The 25,034-nt window shown below is 47.9% G+C and overlaps 1 protein-coding gene across 3 annotated transcripts in view; it reads right to left on the bottom strand.

Annotated features, from left to right (window-relative positions):
• Positions 1–25,034, bottom strand: part of LOC138528635 (transient receptor potential cation channel subfamily M member 2-like) — a 613,775-nt gene that overhangs the window by 294,001 nt on the left and 294,740 nt on the right. For all 3 annotated transcript variants that reach the window (XR_011284191.1, XM_069640449.1, XM_069640451.1), the window contains exon 8: positions 1,851–1,953. Coding sequence is in view for 2 of the 3 variants with exons in the window: in XM_069640449.1 (XP_069496550.1) it covers positions 1,851–1,953 (103 nt within the window). In the remaining variant the exon portion in view is untranslated. The remainder of the gene's footprint in view (positions 1–1,850; positions 1,954–25,034) is intronic.

Below are 25,034 nucleotides of genomic sequence, written 5' to 3'. Positions count from 1 at the left end.
GTGCACCTATGTCTTCCACTGCAACAACAGCTATCCTTTTAACAAACAGAATGAGCACGGGACTACATGGCCACATTCGCAAACATTTGGAATAATTTCAAATGACTTTTTTCCACCCCTACCTCTCTTCATACAGGGCATGGCAGCTCCAGTGTCAATGAACAGTTAATTACCGACTCAACATTTCAGTCTCCAAAGAGTGAAATGCTGCCTTCTCACAAGCTAAAACGGAAAGTAGGTTCTGTAATTGTGCTACTAGGCAATCTCATGCCATCACAGGGACTCTGCAATTGAACATGGTTGAACAAGGTTGACAATGGCGTGTCTACAAAGACACATCATAGAGGCCTGTGTAATTGGTGAAACTAGATACTGTTCTTATACTGTGCATAACTCTCATTCCATCTGATACAAACATGCCTTTCAAATTCAAAAGAAGACAGTTACCAATACATTTAGCCTTTTTAATGGCCATTAATAAGTCACAGGGATCTATGCCCCTTTCTTGAAAGCGATCGGTGGTAATTCCGACAGTTAAGAAGGGGGACAGAAGTGACCATATGAATTACCGTCAAATATTGAACTTTAAGATATGCTAGAACAGCGTATGTTATGCCGGGAATGACGAGTGAATTTAAAAAGCTTTCCACGGCTGCAATTAAGTGTTGCAGTGACAGCTGAGTCTGGCAGCAGGCATTGTGACATCACACCCGAAGGATAATGACTGATTACAGAAAATTGTCATTTTCTTACTGGAGGCCAGTTGTGATGTCACAATTAGCCTGTAATAGGAACATTATTTCCAGGCTGTTTTACTAGTATTATTATAGGCTGCCATGTATTATAAGGCTATGCCACTTAGTAACCTATGGCTATCAAGTGAATCACACAACACATGTAAAGCAGGAGTCATGAAACTGGAGTTCCCAAAGGCAAAGAGGCAAATAAACATGTAAGCAGAGTTTATAGCCTGCTTCTTTGGAATTCTTCCCCTGTTCCAGATAGACGTCAACACATTCTTGTTTGCTCACTTTAAATGAGGTCATGAGCGATTTATGTTGTAAAATATGTCAGGGTGTGCAATCGTCTGTGAGGTTGTGTTTTTTTTAAACTTGAGATTTGTTTACTTCACTAAGTTCAACAGTGCAACCCTATATTTGTATCCAATATAAAACATTTCTACTGCATTAACTCAATGTTACAGATCAGTGGACATGCACTGAATGAAGCTTTAACATATCTGACAAAAGTGCATGTAATTTGCATGTGGTGGCATGTTATTCAGTGTGCATGTGCTCTGCATGCACAGCATAGCAGAGCCCTAAACGGTAGTCAGTTGCCCTTGGGTTTGATAGACTCTTGTATAATATCCTGCTGCCCTTTTTGCACTGTGACCCAGAGAATAGTCCTGATTCCCATGAAAAATGTGATCCAGCTGTCACACAGTCACTGACATTGCAGTCATGTCTCTGCACCTGACCACAAGATTGCATGGCTGGTACAAAGTCATCTCTTTTAGTAATTAAACAGTCACCTGAATTCAAAACACTGTTCGCATATAGTGTCATGCTCTTTCATTTTCATGTTTGTTCAGACTATGGCCTTCCAAAGGGACTTTCACCCCACCGTGTTTTGAAGCCATAACAATGGCAGGAGGTGCTATAAAAACATTAAGTAGCATGACATACCATAAGAGAACATGTTCATTGAGTAGGCTTCACAGCATGGGTCACCTCGGTAACCACGATGGGTTCTGTTTTGTGTCTGTGCCGCAAGTTCCAAGGAAGTCCCTAATACCAGGTAAGTTAACTTTTCTATGTGGCTAGAAGTGTGAAGTGACCACTACTCACCTTTAAGTAGAGCCTGGAGAATAGCCACATCGATGTCGCGAGCGCCTTTGACATCTGCTGTGAAAATGGTGAGCAGCTGACTCATACCAACAATATGCTGCACCTAGGGGGGTAAACAAAACAGTGAGTACATGTGTGGGTGAGTGAGCGAGCCTGTAGGTGAGCTAGTGTGGGCATGTGATTAAGTGTGTAAGTGAAAGTGGGTGAGCGAATGCATGTGAGTGTAACATTGTGTGATTGAGTGAAACTGTGAAGGAGTGAGTGGTACTGTGGATGAATGAGACTGGCCAAGTAAATGTGTAAGTGAAGGTGAGTGAGTGGTAAGTGGGTGAGTGCATGGGTGTGTGTGATTAAATGAATCTGTGAAAGAGTGAGTGAATATGTAGATGGGATTGTGTGACCATGTAAGTGTACAAAGAAAGGTGAATCAGGACATTTGTAAAACGCACAAACTCCAAAATCAGTGGCATATTTTCTAAGTGTCTGTAAGAGGCCCCTGCTGATTCTAGTGCACGATAAACCGGGTGGAGCACAGGAACTGGAGTGTGAAGGTGTGGTACAAAGGATGGTAAAGTAGAAGACCCTAAAGAAGATCTGTAAAGCCTAAGTGGTTCACTCTTATTCAGAAATGCACTCTCTGTTGTAAAGGCTGCCAACCCACACCACCTGTGCTGCTTCCTAATTTCGAAAGGACGCCACTATTGTTAAATACATTGAAATACAACGTGGCACATTCCAAGGAATGTGATCATGGAATTTTGGAATTCCACGTTGTACTGTTCTTCATAATTATGGATTTCAATCCACATAGAAACAAGCATTGTCAATGCCAACCGTTTGGGTTTTTACTGCCTGGTAAATGCCTAATACTTATACACAATCCAAAACTATTGGCTTTGGCAATGTTTGTTTTTGACAGGATTCCATAGAAGGGCACTCGGAGTGCTCATAAATCCAGTGGCTGAAGCAGACCTGGTTAAGACATTTTTATTACATCAGCAGCAGGTTTACAACTGTAAATTAAGCCATTAACTCTCAGATGACTGCTTTGGTAAGGCTGGATTAAAAAGAGCTCGAAAACTTCCCACAAGGAGGTTTTTTGGGTGGGGAGGGGCAGGAACTGGGTGGAAATGGCCCCATGGATTAGCATGTACAGTCAATGGGTGGGCAAATAAATCACAAACTGTGTGTGCCTCCTCACGTGCCATTGTTCCCTATTTGTACTCTAATGCCTTATTTGGAAAAAATAGACAATGTTTCTAACCAGGAATGAACATTCTTCCAATATTGTAAGATTATTCTGATACTTTTTTCGAGAAGTCGAGTAGTGGCAGTCACTTGGATTGCGCACACCCATAGGGATATATTGCGGGTACTTGTAAATGCGTTGCTTTTTAGTGTATGCGTGTGTGCGTGAATGCGGTCCATGGGGGTTATGCAAGCCGAGCACAAGTGTCCACAGACTTGCTTCAAATGTATTAATCAGAAGGCCAAAAGATGTCTGCCCACCACCCCGTGGTCAATAATGATGCCCATTTTGGATTCATACAGACGTCTGGAAACAAGGATAATGGGTGACTGGTGCCCACAAGCGTCTGTGGAGGTGGATGGATGCGATGCACAGAAGCAGGGCTTGAAACTAAAGATCTGCTGAGTGGGAAGTGGATGGAGCTCCTGGGCGAGCAGCATTCCTGATAATCAGGAAAGAAAGTGAAAACTCAGCCCCTCGAAAGCAATGACTCAAATCCATCACGGCGGTGCGGTGCCGAGTCGCATGAAGTGTGACTGCATGTTTAAAGAACTAGATCACGTGCTGTGTTAAGCAAAGTGCAATGGTGCTCTGCTACGTCACCCGACGTTGCGTGTGAACGCGCTCTAGGTTGTGGGCATTGTCTTCTTAGTTTTATCAACTAGCGTGTTCTATATAAAACATCAACCTTTGCAGATCATAGTTTCTCTGTTTTTTTTTCTTCGAACTGTACACATCATACATACATTTCATTGGGTATTTTGGGTCCATTTTGGCGATGGGATACATTTTGCCCAGATGAGTGGTTGTTTGGTACCCTCGTGGTCCTTTAAGAACTGTGGCTAAATACTTTCTGAGCCCCCTCCAGCCCCCCCCTGCTCTGTTTCCTTCTATACTCTCTCCCTCCTTCCCTCCCTCCTCCCAGCCCACCCTCCTCCGTGATTGGTTAGATCGCTGCTCTTAACTGACCTCTCAGGGCAGCCCCTTGCCCCGCAGTGTGGCGCTGCCCGATGACGGGCTTACGCGGCGGCGTGACGTCTCACGCCGCCGCGCTGAATATAAATAAAGGGGGCGTTCCCGGCCGCATCAGAGCGACCGGGAAGCCCGAACACGAAGGACTGGTGTCGTGTTGACTCCTTCATGTGGTGGGGGCTTACGGGACCGCGTGGGGGCTCCGACCCGCCCCCAACAGTGGCGACGAGTGGTGAGGGAGACCCGGGCCCGGCGGTATAATCTGGAAGATTAAATTTTTTTTGAACGAAGCGGAACGGACCTTCGTTTCGTTTCATGCCGGGTCGCGGGACGCACACGCGGCCGGCGGCCATTTTGTCTTGGAGGCCGTGAAACTTCACGAGGCTCCGGTTTGGAGCGTGAAGTCAACGCGGGCCTAATTTTTGGACACATTCATAGCAGGAGGTCTACCCTGCACGCCCATGTCTAATTTGTGGGTTTTAACCCGATTTTGGGTCTTTTACGTCGTGTGAAAGCCAGGAGAGGACTTATATGACAGGGCCTGTCTAGGCCAATCCATCACCTGTGGCTCAATTTTTGGAACTTCCAAGTCCATTTGGATTGCGGCAAGGTGGATCCACGGTGTTCTCTTTGTCCCCTTCATCATCAGAGTGCCGTGGGTTTTTTGTTCTCTTTGTCTTCTTCATCATCAAGCTTGGCTGCTCTGGGTACCTGAGTCTTTTGTTCATCCACTGGTGCCTTGTCCGGAAGCCTCCCCGTGTCGGAACTGTTCGTGTACCCGGGAAGGAGGGGTGAGTCGCACTATGATGGTGGGTGTCTGAGTTGCGGCCCTCAGGACAGTAGGTGGGGGTGCCTGTGCGCTCAAGCCCATGGGTGACTCTGAGGATTCGGACAGTGGTGGTGCAGCAGCGTCCCTTCCCCGCGATCGTAGCCAGGCAGCGGCTCAACAACAGGCCGCCCTACCTCCGGTGATTCAAGTCCCTGCAGGACCGCCACCTGGACAACCGGGGTTTCCCATCATGGCTCAAGCACGAGCACCCGCGGCCCATGCCGCCTTGCAGCCCATTCCGGAATTCGACGCGTCGGGCCCACCCTCGAGCATGGGGCCCCGATGGAGAAGATGGGTGAGTCGCCTCGACATGTATTTCAGGGCTGCTCAGGTGACGGATGATGACAGCAGAATTGCCACCATGCTGTACTCGGCAGGGCCGACAGTCCAGGAGATATTTGAATCGCTCACTCCTATCAACAACTCTTATGATGCGGCCAAGGCGGCCCTCCTCGCACATTTCCTTCCCCTTGCAAACGTGGAATATGAGAGGTTTGTCATGCTCTCGGCGAAGCAGAAGGAGGAGGAGACACTGGACACTTTTTATGGTCGCCTACGCCGCCTCTCCCTCGGTTGTGCATGGGGTGATGCAGACGACATGATACGCACAATGCTAATCCAGGCATGCTCCTCCGGCAAGCTCAGGAGGCAAGTCCTGAGAGAGCCGGGCATCACGCTGCCCCGCATACTGGAGCTGGGCAGGTGCCACGAGGTAGCAGAAGCACGAGCCAACAAGATGGAAGCTGGGTCTCGGTCGGTGAGGTCGGAGGAGGTGTGTGTCGTGTGGCGGGGTAGCCGAGGAGTGAGACGCCCGGGTGGAGGATCCCGAGACAGGGCAGGAAGAGCCGGGGAGTCGTGCCAGAAGTGTGGGTACGACCTCCCTCACATGGCAGAATGCCCGGCGGTTGGAAAAACCTGTGGGAGGTGTGGACTGGCCGATCATTTCTCGAGAGTATGTCGTGCAGCCATGCCGGTGATGGTGCCGAGAGGTCAGGCATGGACATGGACTCCGCGCCAGAGCCAACAGCCCAGTATTGCCCAGGTAGGACAGGGTGAAGTTGAGTCCCATCCGGAAGGAGCCGAAGAGGAAGACGAGGAAAACATCTTTTTCGTCTCAAGCGTGGGAGTACTCAAAGGAAGAAGCCGGAGACAGCCGAGATGTGTGGTCGAGATCAACCACTCCCCAGTCCCAGTGCTCGTTGACACGGGCGCCTCTGTCAATGTGATGGCCAGAGGGCATTCTGACTCTCTCAAACCCCTCCCAGGTCTGGTCGCACCGAAGGCCCGCATATTTGCCTTTGGGGGTCAGGAACCGCTACCGCTCGACGGTGCCTTCGTGGCGGACGTGGAACATGATGGCTCACAAATCAAGGCTCGATTTTATGTGACCCCGGTGAGCAGCAATACCCTGCTCAGTTGCGCAGCTGCGGAGGCCTTAGGTATCGTCAGCTTTGCATACTCCGTCCACCTGGAGGACATTAATGATCTCCTCGACAAATATGCTGCACTCTTCAGTGGGATCGGAAAGATGACGGGGAACCAGTTCGATTACACATCGATGAGTCAGTGAAGCCCATCGCATTGAAACACCGCCGAGTACCATTCCATTTAAGGGAGCAGGTCGATAAGGAGCTCGACAATTTGGTGAGCCTCGATATCATCGAAAAGGTTGAGGGCCCAACCCCCTGGGTGTCTCCGATCGTGGTGGCCAGAAAGCCCAAGCAACCCAACTCGGTACGCATTTGCGTGGACATGAGGCTCCCCAACAAGGCAATCAAAAGGGAGCGCCATCTTACTCCAACGATCAATGATATCATTGCTGATGTTCAAGGGGCTCGAGTGTTCTCGAAACTGGACCTCCGAGCCGGGTATCACCAGGTCGTCCTTCATCCAGAGTCCCGGTACATAACAACTTTTACCACCCATCGGGGACTATATCGATACAAGCGGTTAAGTTTTGGAGTATCGTCTGCCGCTGAAGTGTTCCAAAACATCATCAGGGGCGCCCTAACAGATCTGGAGGGCGTCCTCAATATCAGCGATGATATTCTGGTGTTTGCCAAAACCGAAGTGGATCACATGAAGAGGCTCGATAATACTCTGAAACGACTTCAATCGTTGGGCCTCACCCTGCACAGGGAGAAGTGCGAGTTCATGCGCACCTCTATTGAATTCTTTGGCTTCATATTCAAGGAGGGGGGGTGTCTCCAGACCCGAAGAAGGTTCAGGACATCAAAGCGGCGAAGGCCCCCGAGTCTGTGACGGACGTGAGGAGCTTCCTGGGGATGGTAACGTATTGTGGGCGGTTCATCCCGAACTTAGCCTCGAGATCTGAACCACTCCGGGCGCTGACCAAGAAGGAGTCACCTTGGCATTGGGGCCCTCTCGAACAGGCCGCCTTTGAGGACATTAAGGGTGCCCTCACAACGGGAGATACTATGGCGTTTTTCGACCCCGCCTTGGAATCGGAGATTGTGGTTGATGCAAGTCCTTTCGGGTTGGGGGCAGTGCTGACTCAAGTGGATCACAACGGGACTGTTCGACCTGTGGCATATGCGAGCAAAGCGCTCACCGAAACGGAACAGAGGTACTCCCAGATCGAGCGGGAGGCCCTGGCAGTGCTGTGGGGCTGCAAACATTTCCGGCTCTATGTCTTGGGACGTCCAGTGACGGTGGTAACTGACCACAAACCACTGCTTCCGATTCTAGTGGGCTCATCGTCAAAACCACCAGCTAGGATTGAGAGGTGGATGCTCGCCCTCCTCGAGTATTCAGTCACCCTGGTATATAGGCCAGGGGCCAACAATGCCGCGGACTACCTGTCTCGTCATCCGGGAGTAGGTGGGGGAGATGGACATGGCACCTGCGGAGAAGAAGCGGACAGTTATGTACGAATGGTGGTGGAGGCGGCAACGCCAAATGCGATGTCCCTAGAGGAGTTGGAGGCTGCTGCGGCTGAGGACGAGTGTTTTCGAATCTTGAAGGACACAATGCAGAACGGGTCTTGGAAGTCCATCCTCGGAGCCATGTCCGGGCGCACGCCGGAAGCCAAAACAGCGCTGGAGCAGTTGTGGAAGGTGAAGGAGGAATTGTCGTTCTCCGACTCAGGGCTGCTACTCCGGGGTGACCGGATCGTCATTCCGCGGTCAAAGGTGAGCGATGTGATCAGTCTCGCCCATCATGGACATCAGGGCGCCGCCAAGACCAAGGCGCGGCTCCGCTCGAAAGTCTGGTTTCCGGAGTTGGAGAAAAGGGTGGACGACTTTGTGGCGGCCTGCGTGTGGTGTCAGGCGGCCTCTCTGCTGCAACGAGAACCTGCAATTGAGGCAATGCCCCGTGGCACGAGGCCCTGGGAGATCGTCCACGCCGACTTTGGCTCAACATCAGTGGGCACTCACTTCCTGGTAATAGTCGATGAACACTCGAGATACCCGGAGGTTGAGTTCGTCGAGTCTGTGGCCTTTGAGCATGTGGTGGTGGCCATGGCGAAGATATTTGCGGCCCATGGTTTCCCCCACACTATATGTTCTGACAACGGATCGCCCTTCCAAAGTGAGCGGTTCTCCGAGTTGATGGAGAGCTGCGGAATACAGCACAGGAAGATCTCCCCCCTGTGGCCCCGAGCAAACGGGGACGCTGAAAGACTGATGAGGACTCTGAACAAAACATTCCGAATTGCTCAGGGGCAGGGGCAATCCTTACAACGCGCCCTCTATCAGTTTCTGCGGGTGTACCGCACCACCCCACATGCCGCCACGGGAGTGGCACCGGCAGAGGCGTTATTCAAGAAGTGCCCCAGGGGACTACTGCCGGAAGTTGGGGAGAAAGAGCCAGGGGTCATCGATAATCCTCGGGTGGAGGCTGAAAGGCGAGTCCGAACGGAACAAGAAAACCTGCGCAGGGGTCTCCGACCTCAGAGACTTGAACCGGGAGATGAGGTCCTTATCCGTAATCGACACCCCCACGGGAAGCTCTCGCTCCCCTATGAACCGGAGCCATTGGATGTAGTGGCAGTGAAAGGATCCATGGTGACGGCCTCGGATGGACGATCTGCTGTCACCCGAAACGTGAGTTTCTTTAAGAAGCTGGGTGATCCACGAACTGAAACCCCACCCGAACCTGATCCACCAGACATGCCTGCTGACGGAGGTCGCTGGGACGAAGGACCCGAATCCCCAGTCCGGGGAGACGCGGCGGAAGGACGTCACGTGCCGGAGGTAGGCCGGAGGTACCCCCAGAGGACTGGGCGAGGGAAACCTGCCTACCTCAGCGAATATGTTGTGGGACGTTTGATTAGTGAACTGGGGTGAGAAGATCTGGGTGGATGACATTAAAGGGGTTTCTTTGTTTTTTTGGGTGTGCAGTAGTGTTTATGATAGATGTGTGGTTACCTGGTTAATAAAGTTACTGTTAATCTATGTTCTTGTTCCTCCCGGAAAAGGAGGAGTGTGGCGCTGCCCGATGACGGGCTTACGCGGCGGCGTGACGTCTCACGCCGCCGCGCTGAATATAAATAAAGGGGGCGTTCCCGGCCGCATAAGAGCGACCGGGAAGCCCGAACACGAAGGACTGGTGTCGTGTTGACTCCTTCATGTGGTGGGGGCTTACGGGACCGCGTGGGGGCTCCGACCCGCCCCCAACACGCAGCCCCCTGCGGCTAAGGGCCCCATGCAAAGGGCGGATCCCATGAAGCCGGCTCCAGCTACTCTCTGCAGCTGTCAGCAGGGGAATCCAGCTGCCAGCCGTCAACCAGTAAGGTAGGAGTGGCCCAGGTCGGGCATAGAGCCTCACTCAACCCTGTTAACCCGGCACATAGCAGCTTTGCAGGCTTAGGTGTGTTTTATTTTTCTATGATGTTAAACTGCACTGTGAAAGTATTTTAAAATTGCATTGCACTGTGAAACCTAGGCCTTTGTCCCCACTATACAGGACTCTCAGACGTTGGTGTTTCTCCAGTGTTTAAAGATTGCATTGTGATAGTATTTAAAATTGCATTTTGAAGTTGTACCGTTCTGTGGTTTTGTCCCCAGCTTTCATCTAGTGAACGTTTCTACCATTATCTAAGCTTCTGTCATCTTGTCCATTTGTCTACTTGTCTCCTCTCCCTCAGTCCCGTCTGCTTGCGCCTCGTCCTGTGTCTAGTGTTCTCCCCACCCCCGCCCCCTCTCACCTTTCCTCCTCTCCCCCTACCTACTCTATGGTGCTCTCTGTCTCTCCTATCTTTTCTTTTAAAACAAGAGGTGGCGTCCTGCCACACATAGTAGGGTTTTACAAACATTTTATTGTAAATAGTACTTATTTTGTCACGCTTTATTGTTTTTACAGGCTCTGCTCTGTATCAACTGTGCATACATTGTAAAATAGAGGAGCAACAGGACTGAACTCACATAGCTTTTAATTATTTAGCTTGTGAAACAATGCAATATTCATTCAAAGCATATGTATTTTTTTTAGGCTTTTTTTCCTCAATATATACTGTATTCTTCTAATCTTTTTTTATATATACAAAACATTTTCAGTGCATAACACATTGTGCAAAAACTGGTGAGAGAACAAAAACAGACATAGACACATTTAAGGATGTGAAACCAATTTCAATACACATTATATGTTTGTACCGAAAGTCGCTTAAACATTCTTATATTCAATGTGGCAAGAATTATTACAATGGCAAGCAAGTATTTTGGAGGCTTGTATTGATATGTCTCTTTTTCTTAATGCCACTGAATCGTCAGTGAAGCCAGGCTAAGGGGTGACCTAGTCAACGGTCAACACCTTCTTGTAAATCAACTAGAGGTCTTTCTAACTGGGGACTGCTCTGCTCAAACACACAGGGTGTTCCGTCCCGTGACGTTTCGGCACGTTGGTCTGTAAGCCTTCATCTGGGGCCAAGACCGGGTCTCCCCAGAGGAGGGAACATACAAGGTGGATAAAATTAGTGTGTGGCTCTTCTAAAATCCTACTAATTTATACATAAAAACACGTGAATATAAACAAGTCTAAAAACCGAACTCTGGAGAGTAGGCGGTTCCTATTCACCAGAGGTTACCCAGCGGTAGACAGACCTGATCTATTTCACTATAAGACACGTCTTCCTGAGAAATGGAAGCAGGGGATCTTGAGTCTTGTGTGGTATAGTGCACCGGGCCGGAGTTACTGTCCTGGGTGCTATGGAAGGGGTGAAAAAACACAGACGAAAAGGAGTCAAATGACTCTGAAAGGAATACAAACCATCAGCTTAGGTGATACTGAGCTAAGTGAAGGTAAATATCACTGGAAGGCACCTGCGCTGGCACAGTAGTGTGCTGCTAGATGGGTGCAGGAACAAGGCCTGTCTTGCTCGGCAGTTGTGAAAGCATGGCGGAATCCTGTGGACGAAGGGAAAGGGAGAGATGTAGGCTTTCAGCAAAGAGACAGGCCAAGTGGCATAATGTTGCCCACTGTTTATTTTAGGGGGTATCACTTGTAAAGGATGGGAGTTACCTTGTGTGGCTGGTGGGTTTTAAATCCAGGAAGGTCCGCCGCGCTGTGTTCAGTAATGAATCAGCCTGTAAAGGGCCATGGTCCCTGTAACAAAACCACGTATTAGAAAGGAATTTCCCAGGGGGACTCTATGCCGCTATTGCAAGCAGCTAGGGTGTCTCCCTCCCCTGGCTAGGTGTGGGCGAAGTTACACCTACCTAGAGCTGCAGGCACGGCATAGGCGCTGAAGGAATGCAGCGTGTAGTGCTTCTCTATCGACTATCCTGCTGTCCTAAATCTGGTAGGAAGAAGTTTGAAAGGACATCTTGTTCTCCAACCCAGGCCTCCCTATCGCTGATACCTATACCAGTGCCTCCTCCAGGCAAACCCTCACCAACATCCTCTTTGTCGTTCCCTCACCAGAGCTATGGACGCTACATATGGTCTCTGTGCTCTCTCCTTTCTCTTCTTCTCCCACGGTGGCACCCAGTGGGAGGCCCTTCTGGCCTCCTTCCACTCCTCTAAGGTCATCAAAAATGTTTACTTTATTTATTTATTTATTTATTTATTTATTATTAATGTGTTATAGCTTAACATAAGCTTTTCACATAATATGAAAATTAAAGCTAAAAGAAAAGAAAAAGAAAAAGAAAAGAAACAAAGTAAATTTAAATGAACACAACATACCATAGGTAAAGAGTAAAAGTATCAGAAGAATATATAATTAATATCTTACAGTCAACAACGAATAAATTAATTATCTTGTATCTCATATATATTCTAAAGAGGAATTCTAAAAGTAGTTACTAATAAAACTTATTGTTGATTCATAACTATAACTCTGACAAAGAATTAGTATGCACGGGCTACAATTTGTCTATATGCTTATGTCCAATAATTTCTTTACAATCATCCATACATTATACATTGCAATGTAGAGTTTCAGTCCTCTTGCGTCAATGGCTCTTAGCCAAAATTCACTACTACTGACATGTTCCAATCTGTGGACAAAGTCTGCATAGTATGTTATATATATTTTTTTATCATAGCCGGGCACCTGGTGAGGACATGTTTACCAGTTTCAGACTCCAATCTGTCTTTGCACAATCGACAAAAGCGCTCGGATAGAATAAGGTTGTTCCTAATTCCGTTTATGTCCAATGCTGGGAGCTGGTCAATCCTTAACAGGAGGATGAATCGTCTCAGGCGTGGCGAAGAGCAAAGGTCCAGATATGTAGATGGTTTCTTAAAGGTATAGTTCATATATTGGACAAATTTGTAGCGCTTTAGGCCTTCCAAATGCACATAGTTGTTAATCCAATCATGTAATTCTGATTTCTTCTATAGTGCTCTAAGAGAAGAGGCTGTATCATCTTGTTGTCTTTGAGTCCAGCCAATCATTTCAAAATAACAATTCATCTTTTTTTTCATGAATAGATATGAAGAGTCTTTTTTAATTTCACAGTGGATAGCTGCTAACAGGAGATTATCTGTATGGGGTGTCGCTTTTAGATATAATTCAGCTCTTTTTCTGAGTACCTGGGATTTCCAGGAAATTAGGCCCAATTCAAGTCTAAGAATGGACTTGGGGATCCAGCTGGGAAGGCCAACTATTTTTTTCCAGAATTTACCTTCCAGGATCTGTAGCCAGTCCATGTCTATAAATTGAAGTGCCTCAAGGCCGTAGGTAATCATTGGTGCAAGCACCTGGAGGTAAAGTTGTCGAGCTGCCCAAATGGTATACCCAAAGTGAGATGATGACAAACGGTACATCAGGGCTGTGACTTGCGCTTCGTTTTGCATCTCTGATCTCAATATCGAATGTACTACTAGTCTTAGCTTCAGGCGCTAGCATATTTGTATTGACGATTGTGAAGCAGTGTGAGAATGATGTAATCCATTCTTCAATTTCATTACTAGTCATAGCTAAAAGCTCAGCACGGCCTATATTGGGTTTATCGATTGTATATTCTGCCGCGCGTTTGATGTTTTTATCGGACCACCGAATGTTAGAGGAGGCATGATTCGTCTTCAGTTCTCCAACTGATCTGTGCTGCACGTGCTGTACCATATAGTTGAATGTCAGTGTGAGTATAGCGTGGTCACTCCAATCATTATCGTTAATTTTCATATCAGTGACCCAGGTGGCCATAGTGGGACTTACTAAAATATAATCCAATGTACTTCTGGATTTCGTATTTCCCCATGTTGCTTGTCCAGGGTAGTCACTGATAGTTCTGCCATTTAAGATTTCTAAATTCCACGATTTGAAAAAGTTGAGCCATAATAATCCCCCAGAGTTCGTGCCTGCGTGTCTCAGCTTTCCTATGTGCCTCAGCAGGGGATTATTAGTTGTGCTTGCTTCTCCAATTAGATGGCAATTGAAGTCACCAGCGAATATTACCCGATTTTTCTTTATATCTGTCATCCAGCTAATCATCAGGTCGTGACAGGCTTCCTGGATACCTTCTCTATGAGAAGATTCAGGAGGATTATAAATGTTCACCAGCAGTATTTGCTCTACTTTCTCTTTTCCAGGAAGGTCCATTTCCACCGCTAACACATATTCATCCATGTTCGTGTGGATACGGGTGGATCTTAGTGGATTTACAATTCCAATAAGTAGACCTCCATATGGTCTTCCCCTCTGCCCCTTTCTTGCCAATTCCTGATGTATGGTGTACCCATTTAGCAGGACTTGAGAGGTAAGCCACGTCTCCTGGAAGCAAATACAAGTATGACCAGTTAATAAAGGGATGGAGCCATCGGGCGATATCAAATGGCTGAAACCCCTACAGTTCCATGCTATTACGGTATGATCTCATTGTCTTCATGTTAATGCCAGTAGGGATTTCGCTAGCCATTGAGGACCTTCTGTACGTCGGCCATCTGTACAGACTCTCCTTTTGGTAACTGTGGTGTAAGACTATCTTCGCTTTTCGGGTTTGGCGTCTGTGGTGGCCATTGCGGGTCTATCTTATTAGGGTCAGCATCTATTTCCATATCGGCTTCCCTCAGACTAGTTTTGAAGTTAAGTAGCAGCTCAGCTGTAGCTAGGAATTTGCAATGTAATGCCGATGTACTAGAGTTCTTGACATTCAGTGGTTCGATGAATTCAAAATCCTCAGATCGTAGGACTCTCAGCTGTGGAATAGAGTGTAATCTGATCATCAATGCTGATCTGGTGATCCAGTCATGCTTGCTGGTTTGATATAGATTTTTTTTTTGATAACATGTTTTATTGATTTTATAAACATACAAATTAACGACAAGTAATACGATCACATCAATCGGACATACAAGCATTCTCTAAGCACGGTTCTCCATACACATTTCAAATAACAAAAGGTTCTTCATATAATAGGTTTTTGGTGCTTCCAATTTATACATAGTGCAGGTGGGTCTCAGAGGGACTCCAAACGTCTATCGAGTCTATTCATGAGTTCTCAACATTTTATGTGTCCTCCCATTTTTGCCAGATCTTGCGTGCTTTCCCTGGGCATCCTCTGGTAGTGTATATTCTTGTTTCCATTTGCACAAAGATATCTACGTCCGTTATCCATTGTTCATATTGTGGGGATGAGGGAGAGCCCCATAGCTGGGCCAGGTTCCTCTTTACGAGCCCTGTGGTCGTTGCCAGCATGAGTTTCTCAAATCGGGATATATCTAGGTCTTCATCCATCCCGAGTAATAGCAGTTTGGGGTCCATAGGTATTCGTTGGCTCAGGACCGATGATAATCTGTCACAACATTTCTGCCAAAAGATCTGGATTTGTGGACTCTCCCATAAGATGTGAAAAAAGGTCCCTCTCGCCTGTTGGCATCTTAGACAGTTGGGATCCGCTGCTCTGCCCCACTGATGTAAGGCCTCTCTTGGGTAGTATACCCTATGTAGGATTTTAAGTTGAATCAGTCTGATTCTAGCCGATATGGCGACTTTCCTTGGATACATGAGTGCTTTGGTCCATTCTTCCGGTTGTATTGGTCCCACATCTCTTTCCCATTTTGCTTTCAAGTCTGTAAGTTCCGTTGTAGCGAAAGAGGCTATTGCATTGTACATTATGGAGGTTATTTTACTATCGATACGCTCTACCACAATGTTCCTCTCAATTGATGTGCAGTCTGGAATGTTCAGTGGGTCTATCGCACATGTGGTAAGTGCATGACGCATCTGTCTGTAATGGAAGTGTTCTGTGGAAGATAACTTGAATTTGTCTCTCAGAGTCTGGAATGGTATTATCACTCCATCTTGCATTATATCTGCTAGCCTTGTTATCCCAGCTACCTCCCAGGTTGCCCATTTCGGAAGTTTACCAAGCTCCGGTAGGGGCCTGTTCCGCCATAGGGGCTGTCCCAGTGTGATCTTCCCTTCCCAACCTAGATGCTTGTGTGCGTCTATCCATATTTGCGTTCTATGTGCTGTAGTTGTGTTGGGGATCGTGCGTGTCCTGCTTTGGTAGAGGGTCTCTAGTGGGGTGAGCCCTGTTCTCATCTGGCTATCCGCTCTAATGTGTGGTAATTCAGGGTTGTTGTGAAGGATGTCATTTATTATTGGCATCTGGGCTGCCCAGTAGTATGTTTGCAGGTGGGGAAGTCCTATACCTCCTTCCCATACGGAGCGTTGTAGGGTTTTTAGTGCAATTCGGGGGTGCCCTCCTCCCCACAGCAGCTTCCTGAGAATCTCGTCTATTTTATGGAATTCTATTTTGGGTATATACAGTGGAGCGTTCTGGAGGATGTATAGAAATCGTGGTAGAGCCAGCATCTTAAACATTGCCGCCCTTCCTAATAGGGTAAGAGGGAGGGTCATCCAGTGTTTCACATCGTTCGCGAATCTATCTCTAATTGGGTGTAGGTTTTGGGATACATATTGCGTGAGGTCCGTCATAACCTGTACTCCAAGATACTTGAACTGCCCAGTTTCTATTCTGTTTGGGCAGTTATTTAGAGCTGTTGCATCAATTCCTTTAATCGGGAATAGAATGGATTTACTATAGTTTACCCGTAGTCCACTAAATGCTCCATATCTATTTAGTATGTGGGTGACGATGGGATATGACACTGATGGATCACTCAGGTTGATCAGTAGATCATCAGCATAGAGGGAGACTCTATCTTCCCAGTCCTGGGCCCATTTGAACCCTTTCCACAGCTGTGATCCTCTCAGCATTATTGCAAGGGGTTCAATTGCCAATGCGAATAGCATCGCAGAGAGGGGGCAGCCCTGTCTGGTCCCTTTACCCAAGTTAATGCTACGTGAGGTCCATCCATTCACCCTTATCTCAGCTGTCGGTGCATTGTATAGCAGCTTGACCCAACCTATGAATTGTTCACCCAGCCCCATTCTACCCATGATGTTCCACAAGGCCTCCCAGTGGACTGAATCAAAGGCTTTCACAAAGTCAATTGTGAGGAGTGCTAGTGAATCCTGCAGTGTTGGGGTCTTTTCAATAGCGGCGTGCAGCCTATGGATGTTCATTCGTGTGGATCTCTGCGGCATGAAGCCACATTGGTCTGGGTGGATAAGAGTGTTTATTAATGTCTGGAGCCTGTTAGCCAGTACCTTGGCTAGTATTTTGGTTTCTATGTTTATAAGTGAAATCGGCCTGTAGGAGCTGCATGCGTCTGATGGTTTTCCTTCCTTGTGTATCACAACTATAGTGGCCTTTCTTAAATCCGGGGGCAGGATTCCTCTTCCTTTGGCATACAGGAACATTTTACGCATGTGTGGTACTATTTGTCCACTGCCGATCTTTTTCCATGTCTCTACTGGGAAGCCGTTGGGTCCTGGGGTTTTCCCATTTTGGAGTTGGGATAGGGCGGTTGATAGTTCTTCTTCAGTGATTTCTGTTTCTAGACTCATTCTTTGCGTATCGTTTAAATGTGGAATGGTAAGTGTATCTAGAATGCTGGGGTCTATCGGGGTCGTCGGGGGGGCGTATAGTGCCTCATAGTACGCTGCGAAGGTTTCAGCGATGTCTGGATCAGTCGAGGTCCGTTCTGCATTTATGATGGTTATGCATCTTATCTGGCATTGCCCCTCCTCTCTCTTCTCCAACCACGCCAACATCTTGCTGGCTTTGTCTCCAGTCTCATATAGTTTAGCGGCATGGCTCTGTGTGCTTGTTTCGCACAGGTGAGTGTGATGTTATGCAGTTTCTTTTGTGCCACTTGCAGGGTTCTGTTGTCATCTGATGCACATGTGTTTATATATTGCATTTCGGCATTTCTCACCTCTGTTTCAGCGTCTTCAACCTCTTTCCTGTATGCTTTTTTGTGTGCTGCTGTCCAACTCAGTATTTCACCTCTCAGAGTTGCCTTATATGCTTCCCATATGGTTCTTTCATCGTTAACCGAGTCTTGATTTAGGTCGAAATATGAAGCGGTAGCTTCCTGGATCTTTTCTACCAGCTCTGGGAATCCTAGATAATATGTATTTAGTCGCCATGTCGGTGGGGGCAGGGGTCTTTCTGTTTCAAGTAGGATCATTAACGGGGAGTGGTCTGATATCCCTCGGGGCTGTAGAGTTGCCTCAGTTACCTTGTGTATGTCTTCGCCAGGGAGGAAGAAATAGTCCAGTCTAGACAACGATGCGTGTGCACCTGAGTGGAAAGAGTATTGTCTTTCTGTCGGGTGCAAATCTCTCCACGCATCCTTCAGTCCCATTGCCGTTGCGAAGGTGGCTATTTTGGTTGGTATCGCTGGGTTTCTCCCCCTTATATGTGTGCGGTCCTTATTGACATCCATTACTTCATTGAAATCTCCACCTATTACTAGTATATCTGCAGTATTATTGGCTATGATCGGTGTGATGTCGTCGAGTAGAGTTGTTATAAGCGCAGGGGGAGCATAGACCGCCAGTATGGCAATGGTTTGGTTCCATAGTGTTCCTTGTATGAGGACAAATCTTCCTCCAGTATCCTGGGTTATACTGGATATTTCAATAGGGATTCTCTTATTTATTAGTATTAACACACCTCTCGAGCCCATTGAAAAGCCTGCATGTATTGCTGTACGGTATTTGGTTCTCTTGAAAAATTGGCATCTTGTGCCAGCCAGGTGTGTCTCGGTAAGTAGTACTATGTCTGGATTATGACGATTCAGGTATTGTGTTACCAGTCTTCTCTTAATACTGTTTCCCAGGCCATTAACATTCCATGTCATGAGAGTAAGCTTTTTGGTGTTTGGTCCATTCACACTCATTCCTTGTCGTGTATGATTGTCTGTGTCAGTGGTTGCAGTTTAGACAAGAGGAGTCCTGCGCTGTAACTGTTTGGGCTGCCCTGGTGTCCTTTCAACTCAAGGTGCATGTCCAAGCCGTGCTTTTCCTGCTGCCAACAAATAACGTGATCAAGTCCCAACTCTCCCTCCTCCCCATACTCCTTCCCCAACTGAAGCATCTGTCGCCCACACAACCAAACTTAATCAAACTGTTGAACTTGGGGTGTCTCTTGTCACTGTGGCGTTGGAGGTGCAGCGGTGGAGACTCTGGGTTTTCTTTTCGTCGCCGTGGATTGGAGATGCCACGGTGGGGGATTGCGAGCTATCTTCTTTGCCATTTGCAATCGAGGGGGGGGCGCCGGGGTTTGTGGTGTGGCTTATCGTAGCCGCCAGCCGTTCTGTGCGGTATTGTTTCCAGCTTGTGCCTCCGTTTATCGACTTGCGGAATGTGTTTCTATGCAGATACCTGTTGATTGTATTTAATCATCTCCGTTCTGTGGTATTTCTTCCATTTGTTGCAGTGGCGGCTCATTTGGTGGTCTGTTTGGCCGGGGTCTGTTTCCCTGGATTTCTTGCCGTCTCCATGGGCCCCAGTCACCTTCTAGGTTGCGTTCCGCCCAGCTCCATGCCTCTTTAGGGTCTGTGAAGTGCACCGTTGTACCCTTATGGTATATTTTCATCTGTGCCGGAAATAGCAAACCATATTTCACATTCAGCCCTTGTAGCCGCTTCTTAAGAGGGTCAAAGGATTGCCTTGCTCTTTGTACTTCTCTAGTAAAGTCAGGGAAGAAGGCTATCTTGGAGCCGTTGTATGTCATGGTCCCTTTCGTCCTTGCCATGTGGAGTATCGCATCTCGATCCCTGTAGTTTAGGATCTTGGCTATCACTGTTCGTGGTGGTGTTCCGGGGATTTGTCTGCCAGTTGGTATCCGGTGCGCCCGCTCAATTGAAAAGAAATTTGAGAGGGATTTGGGAGCGAATAGGTCAGCGAGCCATTGTTCGAGGAACAGCTCCATGCTAGGTCCCTCTGTTTTTTCGGGCAGGCCGAGGATTCGAATATTATTCCTTCTCGATCGGCCTTCTCCTTCTTCCACCCTCTCCTCCAGTGCTTTGATGCGATCTAGTGCAGTATTCATTTGTTGACCCATGCTTCTTATCTCGTCTTCTGTCACTGATATGCGCGTTTCTGCCTCCCCTTTTCGAGACGATAGTTTCTGGAGATCATGACGCAGCAAGGAGACCTCTGTACAGATGCTGTCCATTTTGACTTCCATGGCGGTTCGAGAATTGGAGATGGCGTTCATCACGTCTCTAAGGGATATGTCGTCCCCAGGCTCTGGTGATTCATCCGTTTTATTCTGGTCCGTAGGCGGTGCCGGGGTAGACGTCGTGTATTGCTCCATTATATTCTGGGTGCCAGTTTTCTTGATCCTTTCTTTGCCCATTTCTGGCGTGATATATTTGGCTCTTGTGAGGTTCCGGTATGTAGATTGTTACGAGGCAACTCGGATTATCAGATTAGTTGCCCTGCTATATTGGTGGGGCAGCTCAGTGAAACAGATGTGTCACGCTTCAGTGGCGCAGCGTTGCAATCTCGTTCTAGTACATTTTCAGTATGACCCACTGCCACTGCTGTTTGTGCGATATATTTCCTTGTATCAATCCCTCTCCACTTGGTCTCGTCTCGGGGAGTCCTGTCTCTTTGCGTGCCCTGGTGCCCAGAGATTGCAATGTAATGGTTGAGTTGACCCACTATATGTGGGGCCTGATACTAGGCGCCTCCACCTTTCATTCCAGTCCTTCTGGGGGGTGCCCTCTCTGTTCACGAGTGAGTATGTTGTCTTGCAAGGGGACACTTTTCGCCTCTATTACCTTGCCCTCTGCAAGCTGGACTGTGGTCTTGGGCACTTGCCTGCATTGTGGAGAATATTGGTCTGCTCACTGCGCTCTTGCACCTCTCCCCCTTGGTTATTGGGCGAACCGGGTGGTTCTCGCCTGTTCGCTCCGGGCACGCGTGGGGTCACAGCGCGTGGTTTTCCCCCGGATATTCTTGGCAGCAGGTCGGGCCTTGGAAGTCAGGGGGGCGGAGGCGGGCAGGCAGACAATCAGTCCGGGGTGCCGTCTGCTGTACCTCGGTGGTTTAGGAGATTGTGACAGCCGTTCCCCTCCCCCCCTTCTCTTTACCGGTTCTTCCTTGCTGCTCTCCAGGTTCTCCTCGTCACCGCAGCGGTCGTTGCTGCTGGCGGCAGGCGCTCTACGGGGAACCGGAGCGCGCGCGCGGTCATCGGCCTGCCGCGTGTTAGGCGTGCGTGCTCGCCGGATGGAGGTAAGTCTCCTAAGGTACGCTGGTGCTGTGGGCCTCGGGGGAGCAGGGATGTCGTCCCGCAGGATGGCTAGCCCAACGAGGGCCACGGGGGGGGGAGGGAGGTGCTTGTTCCTTTCGGTCTGCAACGAGTGTCAGAGTCGGAGCGGCTGACTTTCCCAGGCGGAGGTTGGCACCGCTTCCGTCGGATCTGTGGGCTGGGTCTCTCCCAGTTTTATACGAATTATCTTCAACGTCCGCGAGAGGCAGCGCCTGTAGTTCTAGATTGTATCGCCGTCGGCCATTTTGGTTTAGTTTTGGCGCCGACTGCTTCTCTTTCCAGATGTAGATATCTTGGGGTTGCCGCTTCGGATTCAGCTCCAGTTGCAGATGGTGTTCCTACTGGGTTTCCGCCACCTTCGAGGAACCTTTTTAGGGATATAATCGTCCAAATTCCCAGGATATTTCAGAATGTGGCTGGCGGCTTTGGGAGCTCTACGGGCTCACGTCTTCATCGATCGCCAGCTGGCCACGCCCTCTGATATAGATTTTTGATAAGGCAAGTTCGTCCGCCTTGGGGCACGGTCCTAATACCCCTATCCTCAGCTGGCTCTATTGTAGGTGGAGGAGGTTCATTATTCAGCAGCAGTGAAATAACCGATGCATTGTTTATGTTATTTTGAAATGAGTTCATTTCCTGCTCATCTGAACAAAGAGATGGCTCAGGGTCCCTCGCCACTACTGGATAAGAGGTATTGCTCTTATCTGTAATGAGCCAGCTGGTCAGCTTGCCCTCTTTTCCTGTAGTGCGTTTACGGGCACGTGCCGCTTTACGTTTCACTTTTCTCTGCCCCTTTTTGGGCGTACTTCCTTCCGTCGGTCTAGAGATTTCCTCCACAGATTGAGCTGTAATGCTATTGTTACCATTTGTCGCTTACTCCTTTCAATCGCTCTCTTGGTCAAGCGTCTCTGTTTGCGTGAAAAGTAAAATTGTGAGTTATTTATGACATCTGAGTCCTGGTCCCCCAGTTCAGGGTCCTTTGGGATGTTAGCATTACTTTCTTCCAGCTCAGGCTCTTTCTGGTTTTCTTTTTCTATGTCTCCTGTCGACAGTGCAAGGGTGACATCAAGTATCTTCCCACACATCTTCAGCAGGATATTTACTGAAAATTGTAAAGACGCAACAGAGGCTTGCAGATCACCCAGACTTGTACAACATTCTCCTTGAACACTGCTATTTTCTGGTTCTAGTAAATCTGAGTGAACGTCCAGATTAGGGGAAACGGATAATCTGTTAAATATATCGCGTTGTGTGTCGATCATCTGAAGTTGATTGCTGTTGCTCAAGTTTCCCATATTACTTCCAGGTAGTGGGGTCATGGCTCTCTGCATCGATAGGCAGAGGTCTAGCAGTGAATTGTTGTCAATTTCGCTTTCCCCTAGTCCCACTGAGTTGTTGATCATACTATGACAAACTGATTCAATCTCCGTAGTTGGTGGTGAGCTTATTGGGTTAGGGGTACCTGGAGGATGGAAAAAAGCAGTAATAGCGCTAATGGTACCAGTTTGGTGCCCTTATTCTTATTCTTCACTATTGAAGGAATCATGTTCTTTTGCTTGCGGAGGTTGTACCTAGTGGCAGAACACTTCTTAACTGTTAACATAATGTGTCTTATCCTTCCCCTCTGTCAGTGAGTTTGGAGAGATAGGGGATGTGAGGGGACAAGACAACCGAAGTGAACACGCCAACAGCTGGGAACCCGATGCTACTGCTGCACACCTATTAGCCTAGGCACAGCATTCCCAGTACTGGCACAATGCCTATGATCTTTGCAAGTGACCTGCTGTTCTACTCCTGGGCAGCTCCTGGGCAGCTCAAACACCTTACCAGGTGTCGCCTGGTTCAGACCCAGGCAGGCACTAATTTAGCAGTACCCACCCTCTGCCATTAAAGTGCTTGTCAAAGTCCCCACATTCAGCTGCATGCCACTCAGGTTCCCCGCTCCCCACCCCGCTTCCCCATGTCACGTGATGCGGAATAATAGACGACTCCTCCCCTTCTTCCCGTCTCTCCTTCATAACACGGAGGGCTTTACACGGCCGCGGACGCGCTCCTGTCAGGAGTTTTTCCTTTAATCCATGAGATGCCCGTGGAAGGTGCGAACAAGTAAGTGCTGGGGAACCATTGTTATACGTAACATTTAACATCTCCTTACCCGTGTTTACACGGGTAAGTGTCCCCTTTCAAAATCGAGTACTTGCCACGATATGTCTCCGATCTCGCTGCTTCTTGCCAAAATCTGCCCAATCCAAACAGAATCACTAACTCGGCGGTGGCACCAAGATCAGTGGATTATATAAACTGGCACAATAGAGAACTCAGTGCCTCAAATCTGATTATAACCCTGTATTCATTCACAGATGTACAGCACGTGGACTGGTCAGCCAAGCTATGCCATAATTTGAGGCATACTCTATTTTAAATCTGTAGGGAAGGACATTTAGGGTGAGTGTGTTCTCTCTGATAACCACAAATTAGTAACCTGTATTGATGTAAGAACATTTTTAATCAACATTCACTTTCCAACATACAGTACTGTAGATATTGGATACAGGTGTTATGCTATTCAGCAAGGCGAGGAGAACTATATACTAAAACTGAAAGATGAAGTGGTGTTTTGGGACAGCGTCTGATTGTTTTTGCATGGATGACACGTACTGTAGTGTCAATCCATAATCCAATACATGGAATTTAGCAGCCGCCTAGTGACTGTGATTTACTTTGTTTTGATCCCACAGGTTCCTTCCCAGACTGTTCCAGTCCCATGACACCAACGGCAAGGTGGTAATGTACTACTCCATCTACCGTTTTTTATTTTCTCATAAACTGGTTTTCGAGTCACGAAATAAACCATTGTTTGAGGAAGCTTAGACTGTCCTGATGAATGTGGCTTTATCAAAGTTAGGCTACTGAAACCGGTCGACGGTGTTTGTTACATCTAAGAAGGCACCAATTTGCCTATTTTGTAGCTTGAGCAAAGCGTTTTCGTCCTACTTCCCGTTAGTAAAAATAAGTTCTGTATGGGAAGTGGTGACTGTATTGTCTTTGTGTTGTCGGAATAGGAATCTATCCTCTTCCTTTTTGCGTCATTTTTAACCCTAGCAACCCAGGGTTAGTGTGACAATCAATGGGTTATTAAAGAATTGTCTATCACATTAGATGCCACACGAGTCTCTAAAGAGGAAGAATTTATCCTCTTTACCCCCCCTGGAGTGCTTCTTCTTTTACTTGTAGTCTCTTCCGATTTAAACTAATCTGGAGGAGAGTGGTATTGGACTTACAAGGCTGAATGCATTACACATCATTGAAGTTGGTAATTTCATTCTTATTCTGTCACTATTAGACAGGCATTGTAACACCGCAACCTAGTTGAGAGTGCACTGTAGGCAGGGATAGCATTTCTTTTTCGCTCTATCCTCCTGTCTTCTGTCACAGCCTTGTTACCCACTCTACTAATAATAATCAGGGTCCATACCACAGTAACTCTTGGGTTTGGTTTTACCAACTGGACCTCTCTTGGGTCCCTTTTTCGGCTGCTAATAACTTATAACACAGATGTGTGTTGCCTACTCCTTTTGTGTGAACATTATCTACTAAGTGCAATACCCTGTCAACTTCGTAGAATTTGCCCTTTGTTTGGTTATAAAGAGGTGGATACTGCACCAGGATTGTCCAGCTCCTTGCAGATTTTTAAGAGTTCGGCCGAGTTGTTACCAATCAAGAGTTGCACTTGGATTTGGGCTTCAGGCGGATCCTCATGACAGGGGCAAGAACATCGAGAGTATCAGGTATAGCAGAGTGGAGCATGGAGAAGGCTGTGTCAGGGTGTGAGTCAGCCAAGGGTGGAGGAGGGGGAGAGAAAGTGGTGGCGAAAGCCTCAACTGACAAAAGCTTCATGGGTCGGATAACCGAGAAGGTAGGTGGCAGTGCTGGAGTTGGCTTGGCCTGAGGGGTGGAGAGCGTGAGGTGGGAGGAAACGAGAAAGTGATCACTCCAGGAGAGAGGAGTAGTGAGAGGGATCGAAAAGGGAAAGTCTGAGGAGATCAGAACATCCAGGGTGTGCCCTGCAGAGTGAGTCAGGGCAGAGG

This window comes from Ambystoma mexicanum, chromosome 7q, assembly GCF_040938575.1.
Source record: "Ambystoma mexicanum isolate Mex_15411 chromosome 7q, UKY_AmexF1_1, whole genome shotgun sequence".
NCBI classification, from domain to species: Eukaryota; Metazoa; Chordata; class Amphibia; order Caudata; family Ambystomatidae; genus Ambystoma; species Ambystoma mexicanum.
Note: the sequence above shows the minus strand (reverse complement) of the source record. Positions and strands in the feature narration are given on the sequence as shown.